The sequence below is a fragment of the Blennius ocellaris genome (assembly GCF_963422515.1).
Source record: "Blennius ocellaris genome assembly, chromosome: 20".
Classification (NCBI taxonomy): Eukaryota; Metazoa; Chordata; class Actinopteri; order Blenniiformes; family Blenniidae; genus Blennius; species Blennius ocellaris.
In genome coordinates this window covers 22,949,480-22,967,676 of record NC_137669.1, presented here as the reverse complement: position 1 = coordinate 22,967,676, position 18,197 = coordinate 22,949,480, and the positions used below count along the sequence as shown (strand labels likewise).

Here is an 18,197-nt window from a genome sequence, read left to right as displayed (position 1 = left end):
TCACATTGTCTCACAACTAACTTTTGCCTTTGATGATCAAAGGAGCATTTTCTACTTAAGTGATCAACTTCAGCTAGAGCGTCACATCCTCTGGAAACTCTAGACGAGAGAGCAGCTTCTTCTGTGTTGGACGGTTTTACAAACAAGTATCTCAACGGTTATTAGATTATCGATCTCTATATAGATAGATAGATACTGTATATATATATACAGTATTTTTTCACAATTGCATATTGCGACAACAAAGACATCGTATCTGCTGACATCAAAGCCACAGGGTGAGTATTTTTTAACTCTTGGTGATTTTCAATTGTTTGTGTGAGTGTTTCTACCGACAATTGTTTGCATTTTGTGACGGGCTTCGGCTCCTGCAGTCTAAGTCTGAACCCTTCGAGTATCAAACGTTTTGTTTGTTTTTTTACAGATATTCTGACTTTATTTTCACAAACGCAAGAAGAAAGATGTCTTCGAGGTCGAACCAACAAGCTGGTGGATCAGAAATGGGAGACAAACGACAGGAAGTCCAGACCCTGCGTGAGTCCGTGCAACACTACCGCAAATGTAGCATGGAGACGCTGGCGGACTTCAGCAAGTTGCACCATCAGTTCAGAAGCTTGAAGGGGGAGAAGGAGAAGCTGCAGGGGGAGAAGGAGAATCTGCAGCAGGAGAAGGAGAATCTGCAGCAGGAGAAGGAGAGTCTGCAGCAGGAGAAGGAGAATCTGCAGCAGGAGAAGGAGGTCTGGAGGAGCAAGGTCTCTGCTTTACAAAGTGAAAAGCAGAGTGAGCTCCAGGAGAAGGGCCGACTCTTCAGAGAGCTGCAGGAGGAGCGCCGGGTGAAGGACCGAAGCCTCAGGGGGGCGATGGAGGAGCTCCAGGAGAAGGACGAACTCCTCAGAGAGATGCAGGAGGAGCTCCAGGACAAGGAGCGAATCCTGAGGGAGACGGAAGTGGAGCTCGGGTGGACGGACCGTCCCCTCCCCGAGACGCTGGAGGAGCTCCAGCAGAAGGACCGACTCCTCAGAGAGACACAGGAGGAGCTCCAGAAGAGGGACCAACTCCTCGCAGAGACGCTGGAGACGCTCCAGGAGAGGGACGAATCCCTGGGAAAGCTGAAGAAGGAGTGCCGGAGGAAGGAGCAACTCCTCAGAGAGAGGCAGGGGGAGGTCAAGAAGAAGGACCGACCACTCAGAGAGAACCAGGACCTCCAGGAGAAAGACCGAGTCCTCAGACAGACCCAGAAGAAGTTCCAGGAGATGGAACAACTCTTGAGAAAGACCCAAGAGAAGCTCAGGGAGACCCAGGAGGAGGTGAAGGAGAAGGACCGGCTCCTCAGAGAGACCCAGGAGGAGGTCCAGGACCAGGGAGACAGACTCCAGTCTCACCAGGAAGAGGCTGAAGCGGCTCACCTCAAATTCAAAAAGCTCCAGGACCAGTTCTTCCTCCTGGCAGATAATCTGAACCACAAGAACCTGGAATGGGAAAACCTCAGAGTTGAACTGAACCAGAAGAGCGAGGAGGTCACAAAGGTCAACACCCTGATGGAGACCACCAAGGCCGACCTGAGGAAGACCCAGGAGGACCTCCAGGACCAGAGAGACAGTCTCCAGTCTCACCAGGAAGCGGCTCGCATCACATTCAACAAGCTCCAGGACCAGGTCCTCGTCCTCGAGACAGAACTGAACCAGAAGAGTCAGGAGGTCACAAAGGTCAACACCCTGATGGAGACCACCAAGGCCGACCTGAGGAAGACCCAGGAGGAGGTGAAGGAGAAGGACCGACTCTTCAGACAGACCCAGAAGAAGTTCCAGGAGATGGACCAACTCTTGAGAAAGACCCAGGAGAAGCTCAGGGAGACCCAGGAGGAGGTGAAGGAGAAGGACCGGCTCCTCAGAGAGGCCCAGGAGGAGCTCCAGGACCAGGGAGACAGACTCCAGTCTCACCAGGAAGAGGCTCGCATGACCTTCAACCACCTCCAGGACCAGGTCCTCGTCCTCCAGACAGACCTGAGCCAGAAGAGCGAGGAGGTCACAAAGGTCAACACCCTGATGGAGACCACCGAGGCCGACCTGAGGAAGACCCAGGAGGACCTCCAGGACCAGAGAGACAGTCTCCAGTCTCGCCAGGAAGAGGCTCGCATAACCTTCAACCACCTCCAGGACCAGGTCCTCGTCCTCCAGACAGACCTGAGCCAGAAGAGCGAGGAGGTGAACAAGTTGACCTCCCTCCTGGAGACCACCAGGGCTGAGAAGGAGGAGGCAGTGGCCACTGTGCAGGAGAGGGACGCAGCCGGAGACGTTCTCCAGAAAAGCCACGAGAGGACAGTGGACGGTCTCACCAGGGAGCTCGGCAGCGCCAGGCTCCAGGTGAAGGACTCCCTCCAGGACTGGGAGGACCGCCGGGCCCGTCGGGAGGAGCAGGTGGCCTCACAAGTCTCCGCTCTGCAGGAGGAGCACCGGGAAACACTGGCGCTCCTCGCGGTGGAGAGAGCCGGAGCAGCCAGCAACTCCCAGTGCCACAAGGTGGCGCTCATGGAGAAGAGCCTGGAATGTGTGGCGGAGGTCCAGAAGGCGGAGGCCAGGATGGACGTCATGGAGGCCGACTGGACGAGGAAGCTGGAAGCTCTGGAGCAGCGACTGCAGAGCGAGACCAGGCTGAAGGAGGAGCTGCTGGAAAGGTCCAGACAGGCAGAGGACACCTGGACGGCCAAGGAGGACGGATGGACGGAGGACAGGAGGAGGACCAGGCTGGACACCCGGGTTCTCATCGACCAGGTCGTCAAGCTGACGGAGCTGGCGTCCAAGACTGACCGGGAGAAGGCCAAGATGAAGAAGGCGGAGGAGAAAGCTCAGAAGACCGCCAGGAGAGAGAGGAGAGAGAGAGAGAGAGGAGTGAAGGAGTGAAGGAGTATAGTTTGGTGGTCATGATGTAAATAAATAAATGATTAAATAATAATTAATTTTTCCTGTCATGATTTTCCCAAATTGTATAATTAACCACAATCAACATGCTGTGAACAGATATTGATAAATCGTTATATAATTGCACGAGGGACGTTTGTTCGGTTCGTCGTCACAATTAAAGTCCCAGTGAAATGAAGGTTCCACCTCCAAAACTCTCTGGTGTCTCTTCTAGAACGTTTTCCTGCTAACTGGCTGAAGGTAAAATGTTAAAACGCGGCAATCTGCGAGAAAATAGCCGATAAACGGCGCTATTTCCTCTGCTGGGCGGAGCTTCTGACAATAACAGAGTGACATCACGAGTTGTGCACACGCCCAAGTTGTGTTTACATTATGGAGGATCAGAGTTTTTACCACGAAGAGGCTGAATTGAACCATATTTCATCATCGTGGTCATTTCAAACCCAGTGATTGATGAAGAAGACACAGAAGGTGGTTCTGCCATCGGTGACCCCGTCTGGAACATGTTTGAGGAAGCAGAAGACGCTTCGTCCTCCATTCGTCCTCGTCTCCTCGCCTCAGCAGCCGCCACTTTTCACCTTTGAGGCTCCTGAATTTTGGCAGAACGACCGGCTTCCTGGATCCAACACGTCCAAGAGCTTTTCTGACTGTGGAACCACCGAGGATGAGTCCAGGTGTTACTTGATCGTCTACTAGCCGTCCGAGCTAGCAGCTCCCACTAACCACTAGCCACACGAGCTAGCAGCTCCTGCTAGCCGCTAGTCGCCTGAGCTAGCGGGAGCCGCTCGCCGCTAGTCGCCTGAGCTAGCGGCTTCCGCTAGCCACGCGAGCTAGCAGCTCCCGCTAGCCGCTAGTCGCCTGAACTATCGGCTCCCGCTAGCAGCTAGCCACGCGAGCTAGCGGCTTCCACTAGCCACGCGAGCTAGCAGCTCTCGCTATCCGCTAGTCGCCTGAGCTAGCGGCTCCCGCTAGCCGCTAGTCGCCTGAACTAGCGGCTCCCGCTAGCCACGCGAGCTAGCAGCTCTCGCTAGCCGCTAGTCGCCTGAGCTAGCGGCTCCCGCTAGCCACGCAAGCTAGCAGCTCTCGCTAGCCGCTAGTCGCCTGAGCTAGCGGCTCCCGCTAGCCACGCAAGCTAGCAGCTCTCGCTAGCCGCTAGTCGCCTGAACTAGCGGCTCCCGCTAGCAGCTAGCCACGCGAGCTAGCAGCTAAATAAAAAAAAGAAAAGAAAAGAAAACATCAGTTCTGAAAAAGAGTTTTATTTTAAGCCACGGTGGATTCTTTTATTTTATTTTTATTTTTTAAGAGGATGAGAGTTTGTACATAAATAGGAGTTATAAATATCAGCAGGTTGGTACAAAAAATGTTAAAAAAGGAGGTTATGGTACATTATCTACAAGAACCCTTTGGGTTTGAACGTCGTCTCTGGGCGGATCGTCCTCGGGAGTCGTTCAGCGTGAGACGGCGTCCACACTACAGTGAAGGTGCGTCTCTTCAGGTGCGTTTGTTCACAGCGCCACACGCTGGCCATCGAACACAGTTCCTTCTCATCACGTCGCACCGGCTCCCCACGTCGTCTCCGGCCACCCACTACAGTGAAGCTCCGACGCTGTTGGACACGCCCACTTCCTCCAACACGCTTGACGTAAAAAAAGACCCTCAAACTACAAGCAAGAGGCATTTTCACAGGTGCTAGAACTCGTCCGTCCACACGGGTGAGAAGCGGCGACTTCTTTACCCACATGAGAGATTTCACACGGGTGAGAAGCGTTTTGAAACGGACTCGTCGACGTCACACGAAGGGACGAGTCGTCAAAGTCTTCCAGCTCGGCTCCAAACATTCAGTCGTTCCAGAACATTAGTAGAACTCACACAGGTGAGAAGCCTTTTTGTTGTCAGATCTGCTATTAAAAAGTTGAATTAGTTTGTTGACCGACATCAGGAATCACACAGGTGAGAAGCCTTTTGTATTTTCAGATGTGTTATTAAAAAGTTGAATTCGTTTGTTGACTTTCATCAGGAATCACTCAGGTGAGAAGCCGTTTGTATTTTCAGATCTGCGATTAAAAAGTTGAATTAATTTGTTGACGGACATCAGGAATCACAGAGGTGAGAAGCCTTTTGTATTGTCAGATCTGTGATTTTGTTGAATTAGTTTGTTGACGGACATCAGGAATCACACAGGTGAGAAGCCCTTTGTATTGTCAGATCTGTTATTAAAAAGTTGAATTAGTTTGTTGACCGACATCAGGAATCACACAGGTGAGAAGCCGTTTGTATTTTCAGATCTGTGATTAAAAAGTTGAATTCGTTTGTTGACCGAGATCATGAATCACTCAGGTGAGAAGCCTTTTGTATTTTCAGATCTGTGATTAAAAAGTTGAATTAGTTTGTTGACGGACATCAGGAATCACTCAGGTGAGAAGCCACGTTCCCACGAGACCTGGTTAGAAGTTGTGTGTACGTGTATTTGCTGAGCCACATGAGCTCTCACAGGTGAGAAGCCGAAGCAGATTTTAGAAAGTGTCTCATTGTGGTTTTCTTTAAGGTGCAACTCTAATGTGATGAACCTGGAGTCTCCTCCCAGGAGACACTCTGCTTCATGACCGAACGTGCAAAAATAAAACATTCAAATATTTGTGCAAAAAAAATCAAAGTGAAGCGTCTCGTTTGTCGAAGACGAATCCCGACACATCATAAACACTTTGTAACTCCAAGAACCTCGTTGGAAAGACGATAAAAACCCAGAAATACACATTTTCTTACGAGTTCTGGTGGTTTCATGATCTCACTCACATGTTGTCTGCTCGGACTTCAGCCTGCTCCTCCTAGCGCCACAGCGCCCCCCGGTGTGCAGGCCTGGAACCGACCCCGTTACAAGATTGCATTTGGAGCCACTGAACCTCGGAATCGCGTTTTCAGTCGGATTCATATCGGAGGCGAGAAGAACACGTGAAGAAGAACTAAAGCGAGAATCACGGATTCTTTGGCACGTCGGCGTGAACTTTTTCACCAGGAGAATCGTTTAGTGAAGAACGGAGCCGAGTGACGAGCTCCGAGTGCACCGATACCAATACTGATACCGATATACCAATACTGATACCGATACCAATACCTATACTGATACCAATACTGATACCGATACCAATACTGATACCGATATACCAATACTGATACCGATACCAATACCTATACTGATACCAATACTGACACCGATACCAATACTGATACCAATACCTATACCGATACTGATACCAATACTGATACCAATACTAATACCGATACTGATACCGATACCAATACTGATACCGATACTAATACCTATACTGATACTGATACCAATACTGATACCGATACTGATACCAATACCTATACTGATACCAATACTGATACCTATACCGATAGTGATACTGATACCAATACCTATACTGATACCGATACCAATACTGATACCGATACTGATACCTATACCAATACTGATACCGATACCAATACTGATACCGATACTGATACCTATACCAATACTGATACCGATACTGATACCTATACCAATAATGATACTGATACCAATACCTATACTGATACCGATACTGATCCCTATACCAATACTGATACCGATTCTGATACCTATACCAATAATGATACTGATACCGATACCTATCCTTCAATTTTCTTTCCTTCTTTTAAAAGATGGCGGAACTGAAACAAGGCAGATTAAAAAGGTGCAAAATTAAACAACCAACCAGAAAAACGGGAGACGAAGTTGGAACTACGTCAGCAGCAGCGGCGGAGCTGAGTTGACGGTTGAACTCCGGGGTCACTAAAGCAAAGCAAAGCTGGTCGCACCGTTTCTGGGGCGACCAGCTACTTTCTGAAAGCGGCCTCCAACCTGGAACTTCAAAAAAAACAGAGAAAACGGGGAAAAACGCAACTTTTGTGATTCGCTGCTCCTGGTCCAGGTCGCCATAGCAACCAGTAGTTCTGCACGTGCTCAGTAGAGCGCTGGGGGACGTTTCACAAAGAGCTGCTGCGGGAGAACAAGACGAACTCTGATCAACAGTTTGTCCTTCAGACCTCCGTCGCGTTTTCTCTCCGGGAAGACGTTCGTCAGAACGCCGAAGCGTTTTTTTTGGCCACGAAGAAGTGACGAAGTGACGAACTCCCAAACATGGCCGCCCCGAGTTCCCCCCCCCCCCCCCCCCCCCCCCACCGTGTGTGGCTGAGGCAGTACCGGCGTGGAGACAGCGGGGGGCGCTCTGCTGGCCGTCGCCTCACAGCGTGGCCAGGATCCGCGAGAAGGAGATGATGACGGAGAGGGCGGTCTGCCCCACCCCCAACACCAGCGCCTGCAGCGGCGCCATGTCCTTGCCCGCCACGCGGTACACGCCCGCCACCGCCGCGCCTGAGGGACACACACACAATAATATTATATCTTCATATATTTATATATTTATATATATAAAGTCTCCTGTTCTAACCGGCTTGACATGGAACTCAGTCTCCCTTTGCTCAACAGTTCAAGGGCAGTCGCTCAAGATTGCTAAGAATTAGCTTGACGCTCTAATGACCTCTGGACGATAACGGCTCGTCATTCCTCACAATATAAACTCCAGAATGTACCTTCACTACTACTACTACCACTACTACTACTACTACTACTACTACTACTACTACTACTACTACTACATCCAGTCAACAGTTTGGCGATGCGATACTTCGCACTAGCAAAAGACAAACGTGACATTTGAACCATGTTTTAGGGATGCACTGATACCGATACTTATACTTATATATATACCGATACCAATACCTATACTAATAGGAATATATATACCGATACCAATAACTATACCGATATATATACTGACACCAATACCTATACTGATATATATATATACACATATATACCGATACCAATATATATATATATATATATATATATATATATATATATATACACACACACACGTACCTATGCCGATACTGATATATATACCAATACTGATATATATACCGATACCAATACGTATGCCGATACTGATAAATATACCGATACCAATACTGATAGATATACTGATACCAATACCTATACTAATACTGATATATATATACCGATACCTATACTAATATTGATATATATATATATATATATATATATACACAGATACAATACCTACACTAATACTGATATATATATGCCAATACTGATACCTATACCGATACTGATATATATACCAATACCGATACTGATATATATACTGATACCAATACCTATGCCAAAGTAATACATATACTGATACCTGTGCATCGGCACAGGTATCAGTATATGTATACTATACATGTATACTGTCAGTATCAGTATACCTATGCCAATACCAATACCTATACTAATACTGATATATATACACCGATACCTATACTAATATTGAAATATATATATATACCGATACAATACCTATACTAATACTGATATATATACCAATACCGATACTGATATATATACTGATACCAATACCTATACTAATACTGATATATATATATATATATATATATATATACTGATACCAATACCTATACTAATACTGATATATATATATATATATATATATATATACTGATACCAATACCTATGCCAATACTAATACATATACTGATACCTGTGCATCGGCACAGGTATCAGTATATGTATACTATACATGTATACTGTCAGTATCAGTATACCTATGCCAATACCAATACCTATACTAATACTGATATATATACACCGATACCTATACTAATATTGATATATATATATATACCGATACAATACCTATACTAATACTTATATATATATGCCTACAGCGATCCCAGGGTGCCGGCAGGCAGACTTTACCTATACTAATACTGATATATATATATATATATATCTATATATATATAGCGATCCCAGGGTGCCGGCAGGCAGACTTACTGGTGACGACGGCCCCGGCCAGCGAGGCCAGGAAGCCCACGCTGACCAGCACCAGGGTGATGAGGCGGCCCCACTTGTGGCGCTGCAGCAGGACCAGCATGAGCAGGCCGGCGGCGGCGTGGACGAAGAGCGAGGAGAACAGGCACCACAGGAACAGCCAGTACCACATCTCTGGGGGCGGAGCCACACACACACACACACACACACACACACACACACAGCGCGTCACACACCAACACCAACACTGATGGCGTCTCCATGGCGATACCAGGAGAAGGTGAGGGAGTCCCAGGTCCACCCGACTGGACTGTAGCGGCATTCTGCCGCCCCACACTGACCCCTGGTGGTCCCTCACGGCATTACGGCAACATCCTGAAGTAGTCACATGAGCGGCCTTCAGAATAAGAGCGTCCCGCTACAGTCACTCTTATCTCGACTTCTGTTTGTGTTTTGCAGAAGTGAAACTTGTTCACGGCGCGTCTCCGAAACAGGAAGTCCACCCTGGGAGGACGGGAGGACTTCACGAGGCTCCGTCGGGCCCAAACGAGGAAATTAACATTTCAAAGTAAAGTTAAGACTGAAGGTTTTGCAGAAAGAGTTTAGAGTTTTAACTCTTTCATCTCAGTCTGATGGACGAGGAGCTTTGTCCTGAGGAGAACCGGCCTCTGGACCCGCGTTCTGCTCCTTGACGTGGGCTGCCGCTCTTATTTTGGAGGGTTGGACTGTTCGCCCACTGACCAAGAGGACCACGTGACGACGTATTTTCAAAGTAAAGTTCGAGTCTCACGCCGTCAGAATAAAGCTGATCGTGGATGAAAACACCTTCTGAAGTGCAAGCAAGCTGATTATTACCAGTAATCTGATTACTTAGACGGATCAGGGGTCTGAATTTTAACTTCTCCCTCCAGCTTTTATTTTTTTAATCTATGCTTTTATGAAATCCGATTTTTAAACATCTCTTCAGGTTTTTATACCTTTAATTTATTTATTTTTTTATCAGGGCTTTATTGTGAAGGAAATACAAAGAAGCAGGTTTAATCACAAAGCTGGTCACATGACTCAAGAAAATAAGAGCGCGTAAAGTCATCAAGTTATACATTTTGGTGAAACTCCAGAACTACTGTCCTTTCAAATTAAACAAAAATCCTCCAGGCCTCTTCAGAAACATGTTAAACAGTTTAAACGTTTAACTTTAGATTTAATCAAAGAGACACAGGAAGTGTCTCAGACAGCAAATTAACTTCTTTCCCACTTCCTGTTTTTTTTCCGTTTTTTAAATAAAAAGTAGCACCTCTGCAGAAAAACAACCCTCGACTTCTGCTTTTATAACTAAATTAGCCTGCGCTCTTTTTTTACACAACTTAATTTGAAAACTACAGGAAAAGATTGTTTTAACTACACAGACGTGCATTTCTGGGGAAATTTACATTATATGTTGTTTTTGCTTTAGTCTCAAACTACTTCAATAATAATAATAATACATCCTGCTTCTTCTTGTTTGTGTCTCCCTGTATTTATTTATTCCTCGGTTTGTATTTATGTATTTTATTAACTTTTCGCTAAAACGACGGCTAAACGTTTCTCAATAAATCCCACGAAACTGAGAAAACCTTCATTTTCTCTCCGCTCGTCTCGCTACACTTGTTTATTTTTGCCACTTCCCAGAATGCATTGCAGCCTGACCTGCCTCGTTAGCATCATGAGCTAACGGCTATCATGCTAGGCGCTATCGAATGTTAAAAAAAAATGTTTCTTTAATTCTGACGTGATTGAGATGATTTGGAAACGAGGGAGAGGAAAGAAAAGAAGGAAATCAGAACTGCCTGCTGGAAAAAAACTGAGGGCGAGAGGGAGAGAGTGTGAGAGGGAGAGGGAAAGAGTGTGAGAGGGTGAGAGGGAGAGGGAGAGAGTGTGAGAGGGTGAGAGGGAGAGGGAGAGAGTGTGAGAGGGTGAGAGGGAGAGGGAGAGAGTGTGAGAGGGTGTGAGGGAGAGAGGGAGAGAGGGAGAGGGAGAGAGTGTGAGAGGGTGTGAGGGTGTGAGGGAGAGAGGGAGAGAGGAGAGGGGAGAGAGTGTGAGAGGGTGTGAGGGAGAGAGGGTGAGAGGGTGAGGGAGAGAGTGTGAGAGGGTGTGAGGGAGAGAGGGTGAGAGGGAGAGGGAGAGAGTGTGAGAGGGTGTGAGGGAGAGAGGGTGAGAGGGAGAGGAGAGAGTGTGAGAGGGTGTGAGGGAGAGAGGGAGAGAGGGGGAGGGAGAGAGTGTGAGAGGGTGTGAGGGAGAGAGGAGAGAGGGAGAGGGAGAGAGTGTGAGAGGGTGTGAGGGAGAGAGGGAGAGAGGGAGAGGGAGAGAGTGTGAGAGGGTGTGAGGGAGAGGGAGAGAGTGTGAGAGGGGTGTGAGGGAGAGAGGGAGAGTGGGTGAGAGGGAGAGAGGGAGAGAGGGTGAGGAGGGTGTGAGGGTGAGAGGGTGAGAGGGTGAGAGAGGGTTGTGAGGGAGGTGGAGAGAGGGTGAGAGGGGAGTGAGGGGTGAGAGGGGTTGAGGGAGAGAGAGGGTGTGAGGGGTGAGGGAGTGAGAGAGGGTGAGAGGGAGAGGGGTGAGAGGGAGAGGGAGAGAGGGTTGTGAGGGAGAGAGGGTGAGGTGGGGTGAGAGGGAGAGGGAGAGTGGGTGAGAGGGAGAGGGAGAGAGGGTGTGTGGGTGAGGAGGGTGTGAGGGAGAGTGAGGGTGAGTGGGTGTGTGAGGGTGTGTGAGGGTGTGTGGGTGAGAGAGGGTGTGTGGGAGGTGAGGGTGGAGAGGGAGAGAGAGGGTGAGAGGGTGTGAGGGTGAGAGTGGTGTGGGGGAGTGAGAGAGGGTTGTGAGGAGAGAGAGGGTGAGAGGGTGTGAGGGAGAGAGAGGGTGAGAGGGTGTGAGGGTGAGAGGGAGAGGAGAGAGGGTGAGAGGGAGAAAGGGTGAGAGGGAGAGGAGAGAGAGGGTGAGAGGGAGAGAAGGTGAGAGAGGCGCCCCTGGTGGCTGGAGGCTGAGCCGGTCAGGTAGCAGAGAGCTGCGGCTCGGCCCGGTCCTCCTCCTCTCCTTCTCGTCCTCCTCCTCCCGTCCTCCTCTCCTCTCCTCCTCCTCTCCCTCCTCCTCTCCTCCTCTCCCTCTTCCCCCCTCTCCTCTTCTTCCTCTCCACCTTCTCTCCTCCTCTCCTCTTCCTCCTCATCTCCACCTACTCTCCTCCTCCTCCTCCTCTCCTCCTCTCCTCTCCTCTCCTACTCCTTTTTTCCTCTCCTCCTCCTCTCCTCCTCCTTTCCTCTCCTCTTCCTCCTCCTCCTCTCCTCCTCTCCTCTCCAGCTCCTCCATCACCTCTCCTCCTCCTCCTCCTCACCTGTGAAGTGCTGCAGCGTCGTGTCCTGCACCCAGAGACTCAGCACCTGCTGGACGTTCAGATTAACAGAATAATCCCTGCTGGAGCTCATGTTTCCTCCTCCTCTCCTCCTCCTCTTCCTCTTCCTCCTTCTCCTCCTCTTCCTCTTCCTCCTTCTCCTCCTCTTTCTCCTTCTCCTCCTCCTCCTCCTCCTCTTCTTCCTCCTCCTCCTCCTCCTCCTCCGCCGCTCCCCCGGTTCGCAGCGCTCTTCACGGTATGGCTGTGTTCCGCTCCGGACGAAGGCATGGAGGAGACCGGGGGGGGGGGTTTGAGTGGGGGGCCGGGATGGGGGGGTGTTGGGGGGGGGGGCCGGGATGCTGCGAGGCGGCTCCGCCCGGCGCGGCTCGCCTCTACCGGGGCCTCCGCCGCGGCCTGACGTCCGTCTCCGCTCCGCGGGCTGGTCGCTGCATCCGGGGCGGCCGTGCGGAGGCCATGGCGGGCTGGCGGCACGAGCGGGGAGCGGGCAGAGCCGAGCGGCGCGCGGCGCGTCCTGCGTCGGATGGCGGCGTGACGTCACTCTTTAAAGGGCCAGCGGCGCCCTGTGTTGCGCACAATGTGCGTCACGTGACCGGTATTACTCGAAAAGAAACAGGAATATCTAGAAAAACCGAGGTTGAATTCATGAAGTGTTGCGTATTTAATTGTTTTTTAGCTATAAAAGATATTTTTGATTTTTTGATGATTTTAGCCACTTTAGCTATTTCACCATTTATCTCGCAGTTTTAATGTTGTCATAGTTAAATGTTTGAGCTCCAGCCTGCCACCATTTATTTTTATTTTCCCACAACTTTTTTCTTTGTTTTTTCCCTGTTTTTTTTCTATTTTTTTGCTCTTTCATTTCTTTTTTATGTCGTTTATTTCTTCCTATTTTCTTTTTTTATGTTGAAATTGATTTTGCTTTTTTTTGTTGTTGCTAGTTTCACCATTGTTTTCTTTTGTTATTTCGTTTCAGTCGTTGCTGCTATTTTATCCACTCTTAGTTATTCCTGCCACCGTGGCTGGTTTGGTGGTTTTACCTAGTATGATGGAGATTAACTACAAAAATATAAGTAAAAGAAATTAAAAAAAATGATATCAATGAATAAATGAATGATGATGGTGATGATGATGATGATGATGAGAACAGAGAAGAGATCCAGTCTGTTATGGAGGTATTCTGGTTCTTTCCTCAGGTGGCTCCAGTATTTTAAGACAAAGTGTCCTAGATCACCGCGACACATTAAACATCTGACATTTGACTTCTTCTTACTCAGTTTGTCTAAACGCTAATGAAGCCGATCCAACGGACGCAAGAATAGATTCACACTCAGCTGGTAGATATAAAAATATTCTTAACAAAATATATATATTTGAGCATGAACACTTTTAAAATCTGCTTTAACTGGCCCAGATGTACATCGTGTGGATATTGTGTCATATATCAACACACCGGGATGATATAATGACTTTATATAGTCAGCAATACCTTCAGATAGCATCCAGATTATAGAGCATCTTCCTCCTCTAATCCAGATTATAGAGCATCTTCCTCCTCTAACATCAGATTATAGAGCATCTTCCTCCTCTAACATCAGATTATAGAGCATCTTCCTCCTCTAATCCAGATTATAGAGCATCTTCCTCCTCTAACCCAGATTATAGAGCATCTTCCTCCTCTAACATCAGATTATAGAGCATCTTCCTCCTCTAATCCAGATTATAGAGCATCTTCCTCCTCTAACCCAGATTATAGAGCATCTTCCTCCTCTAACATCAGATTATAGAGCATCTTCCTCCTCAAACATCAGATTATAGAGCATCTTCCTCCTCAAACATCAGATTATAGAGCATCTTCCTCCTCTAACATCAGATTATAGAGCATCTTCCTCCTCTAACACCATATTATAGAGCATCTTCCTCCTCTAACCTCAGATCATAGAGCATCATCCTCCTCTAATCCAGATTATAGAGCATCTTCCTCCTCTAACCTCAGATCATAGAGCATCATCCTCCTCTAATCCAGATCATAGAGCATCATCCTCCTCTAATCCAGATTATAGAGCATCTTCCTCCTCAAACATCAGATTATAGAGCATCTTCCTCCTCAAACATCAGATTATAGAGCATCTTCCTCCTCTAACATCAGATTATAGAGCATCTTCCTCCTCTAACACCATATTATAGAGCATCTTCCTCCTCTAACCTCAGATCATAGAGCATCATCCTCCTCTAATCCAGATTATAGAGCATCTTCCTCCTCTAATCCAAAATATAGAGCATCTTCCTCTTCTGTCATCACATTATAGAGCATCTTCTTCCCTGGTGTGTTATTATGGTGACTGCCAAAATAAAACCACCAAGTTGGATTGTTATTACGGTGACTGTCAAAATAAAAGTACTAAGCGGAATAGTTTTTTTGTTGGGATTTTTTTGCAGTTTTTCCGATTGATTACAGTCACTCAGAATCTGGTCCCTTTTAGAAATAAAGGCCCGTGAAATAAATCAAGGTCTTACTAGAAACCAACTGAATCAACGTTTCTGGAGTTTCGCTGGTCGTGGTCCTTCTATGTTGATTATTAGAGCCGTCACTGATTTATTGAATTAGATTGTTTTGGGGCCGCCGTGCTGAACGTTGTGGGGGAGAGTTAGTAACGTCTGGACCGGGGGGGTCTGGACCGGGGTGGTCTGGACCGGTGTGGTCTGGACCGGGGTGGTCTGGACCGGTATGGTCCGGACCAGTAGCCGGTGCAGCAGGAAGCAGCTTGACCTGGTAGTCGACTGTTGCTGAATGGGGGAGTTCTGGATGCTTCCTGCTGCTGCCAGCAGGGGGCAGCATCCTCAACCTTTTCACCGTCCGTCCTTCAGCATCGTGCTGCCGCTCCGTCACTGGGCCAGGCACTGGGACAGGACCGGGACAGGACTGGGGCAGCACCGGGGGGACCGGGACAGGACGGGGTAGGACCAGGGCAGGATGGGGCAGGACGGGGCAGGACCAAGAGGACCAGGGGCTCCGGGGCAGGACCAGGAGGACCAGGGGCACCGGGGCAGGACCAGGAGGACCAGGGGCACCGGGGCAGAACCCGGGGCAGGTGTTCTCCTCGGTGGTTCTCACTGTCGCTGCTCACGTTTGAAGTCTCAGTCTGTTTGAAAGGTGAAGCCATGTGAACCTCCGTCACCCCCGGGGGGCTGCCACCGCTGGTTTTGTCCCACATGGGGATTTTTTTTGGGGGGGGGGCGGGAATATGAGCTGTTACAGTATCTGTCAGCCCAGGGGTTGAGGGGGGGGGGGGACGTGTTGTCAGAGGACCTTCCAGCCTTTTGTGCTCCATTTTCTTCTTGTTCTGGTGAAACTGAACCTGAAAGGTGAGATAACATCTGTGGTTTTCTTCGTGCCCCCCCACCCTCCCCCCCCCCCACCTCCCTCCGAGGCAGATGTCCCAGGCTCAGGTGAGTCACCAGGTAAAGCCCCTTCATGTGGGGAAGAGTGATGCTTGAGCGAAGACTCACAGTACGACTGATTCACCACTTTCTGAGGCAAACTGCTTCCTGCCTTCAGGAACACGTGACGCTTCACATGCAGGCCAGTTCCCAATATCTAGTACCCCCTCTAATACCCCCTCTAATACCCCCCCCAGGGGCAATTACAGGAACAAAGACGATGCACCAACACGTTCTGACGGTCTCTCTCACCGGAGCCTCAACGATCAGATAAAATCTCCCAGAGGAAAACTGGAAGTAGTAAAAGCTTGTAGACCTTTGGACGGTGTTCCAGTGGTTAAGATACGAGGGAATTAAAGTATCTGCTAATGACTTTATGAAAAAAGGGACATTTCAGGCGACGCAGTCGGGAAATTAGTCAGAGATCGAGACGAGATATAAACGGTATAACCTTTAAATCCACACTTGAACGTTGATGTTTGTTGCGGTTCTGAGCAAACGTGATGAAAGTGTCTCTACTTTCATGAACGACCACGACAGAAAACGACACCGATCTATAAATGAAGCCAATTTAACTGAAACCTCGTGGCGGAAATACAATAAAACGTGTAGAAAACGCGTCTGAACTCTTCCAGGTCTCTCAGCTTGGGTCTGTCGTGTCGCTACCCTTGAGAAACGTCTTGAGAAGACGTTTTGGACCGTTTGCTTGTTGGTACCGTTTCCTTGTTGGTACCGTTTCCTTGTTGGTACCGTTTGCTTGTTGGTACCGTTTCCTTGTTGGTACCGTTTGCTTGTTGGTACCGTTTGCTTGTTGGTACCGTTTGCTTGTTGGTACCGTTTCCTTGTTGGTACCGTTTGCTTGTTGGTACCGTTTGCTTGTTGGTACCGTTTCCTTGTTGGTACCGTTTGCTTGTTGGTACCGTTTCCTTATTGGTACCGTTTGCTTGTTGGTACCGTTTCCTTGTTGGTACCGTTTCCTTGTTGGTACCGTTTCCTTGATGGTACCATTTCCTTGTTGGTACCGTTTCCTTGTTGGTACCATTTGCTTGTTGGTACCGTTTACTTGTTGGTACCGTTTACTTGTTGGTACCGTTTCCTTGTTGGTACCGTTTTCTTGTTGGTACCGTTTCCTTGTTGGTACCGTTTCCTTGTTGGTACCATTTGCTTGTTGGTACCGTTTACTTGTTGGTACCGTTTACTTGTTGGTACCGTTTCCTTGTTGGTACCGTTTCCTTATTGTTACCATTTCCTTGTTGGTACCGTTTTCTTGTTGGTACCGTTTCCTTGATGGTACCGTTTCCTTGATGGTACCGTTTCCTTGATGGTACCGTTTCCTTGATGGTGTGGTTCTGATGTTCAGGTTCAACCCTCATCCTCATGAGGAAGATAAAAGGTTTAAACCTCCACCTCTCCGTGGCAGACGCTCGTTTATTGACGACTGTTTGACAGCTCGTCTCCCCCGTCCCGCTGGGGGACGGACTGACGGTCCCTCGGCTGCCGAGCGTCCAGATGAAAGCGTCCTTTGTGGGCGTCAGACAGAGCCGGTCTGTTGTTCGGCTCCCGGGCTATTGTCTCTCACCTTCTGAAGGCAGGTGCTGCTTTAAACGCCGTCTCTGTTTGATCTGCGGTGCAACTCCACCTGAGGGACCGCCGTCCTCCGGCGGCTCCACCTGTGCCCGACACAATGAGCCCCACCTTTCATGTCTGCAAACAGCCGCCGACTCCCAACCCGCCCTCATCCAGTGTTTCATCCTTCAACTGGGTCTCCAAGCTTCTCGCCAGCCACTTGATCTCCCAGGAGGAAAGTGGAGCCGAGATAAAGCCAGTGAGACATTTGTCCCACAAAATGAATCATTTACAGGTTTTATCAGACATAAAAGGACAGTGAGTTTGTTTACACTTAATAACAAAGACAAATCTTGATCTGAGGCTGACACAGTGTTGTCAAGTACTAATATTCTATTAAACACTAATCTAGGAGTTCATAAAGCGTTAGAATTCTCCCTGGTCTATCTCTATCTTTATATTCTAGATAGCCACGCCTCCCTGTCGCTATCTACAAACGTTTGGACACCGGATTTTGCGGATGGAACCCAAAACACTTATTTCTGCCTTAAACATGGTGGGAATCGTTTTGAACCGCCGCCATGTAAAAATACAAACAGGAAAGCTAACAGGGCTAACAGAGCTAACAGGGCTAACAGGGTAAAGAGGGCTAACAGAGCTAACAGAGCCAATAGAGCCAACAGAGCTAACAGGGCTAACAGGGCTAACAGAGCCAGCAGAGCTAACAGGGCTAACAGAGCCAACAGGGCTAACAGGGCTAACAGAGCCAACAGAGCTAACAGGGCTAACAGAGCTAACAGAGCCATTAACACAGTGAAGTCGGTCCGATTCAACTCATGAAAGAACATGAATTCTTGTGAATGGACATTTTTCCAGAGCAACGAGGCCCCCGGAGGTTTCAGACCAACCAAAACAGTGGAAACCTCAGCAGCAGATTGGAAAAGCAGCTGCGGCG

At 48.5% G+C, this 18,197-nt stretch overlaps 1 protein-coding gene across 1 annotated transcript; it reads right to left on the bottom strand.

Moving 5' to 3' along the window:
• Positions 1-7,186: 7,186 nt before the first annotated feature.
• tmem170b (transmembrane protein 170B) lies at positions 7,187-12,311 on the bottom strand (the record flags this gene model as incomplete). Its single annotated transcript, XM_080516054.1, has 3 exons — positions 7,187-7,317; positions 8,869-9,039; positions 12,221-12,311. The coding sequence occupies 3 exons, from the start codon at positions 12,309-12,311 to the stop codon at positions 7,187-7,189; spliced, it is 393 nt and encodes a 130-aa protein (XP_080372180.1).
• Positions 12,312-18,197: the final 5,886 nt, after the last annotated feature.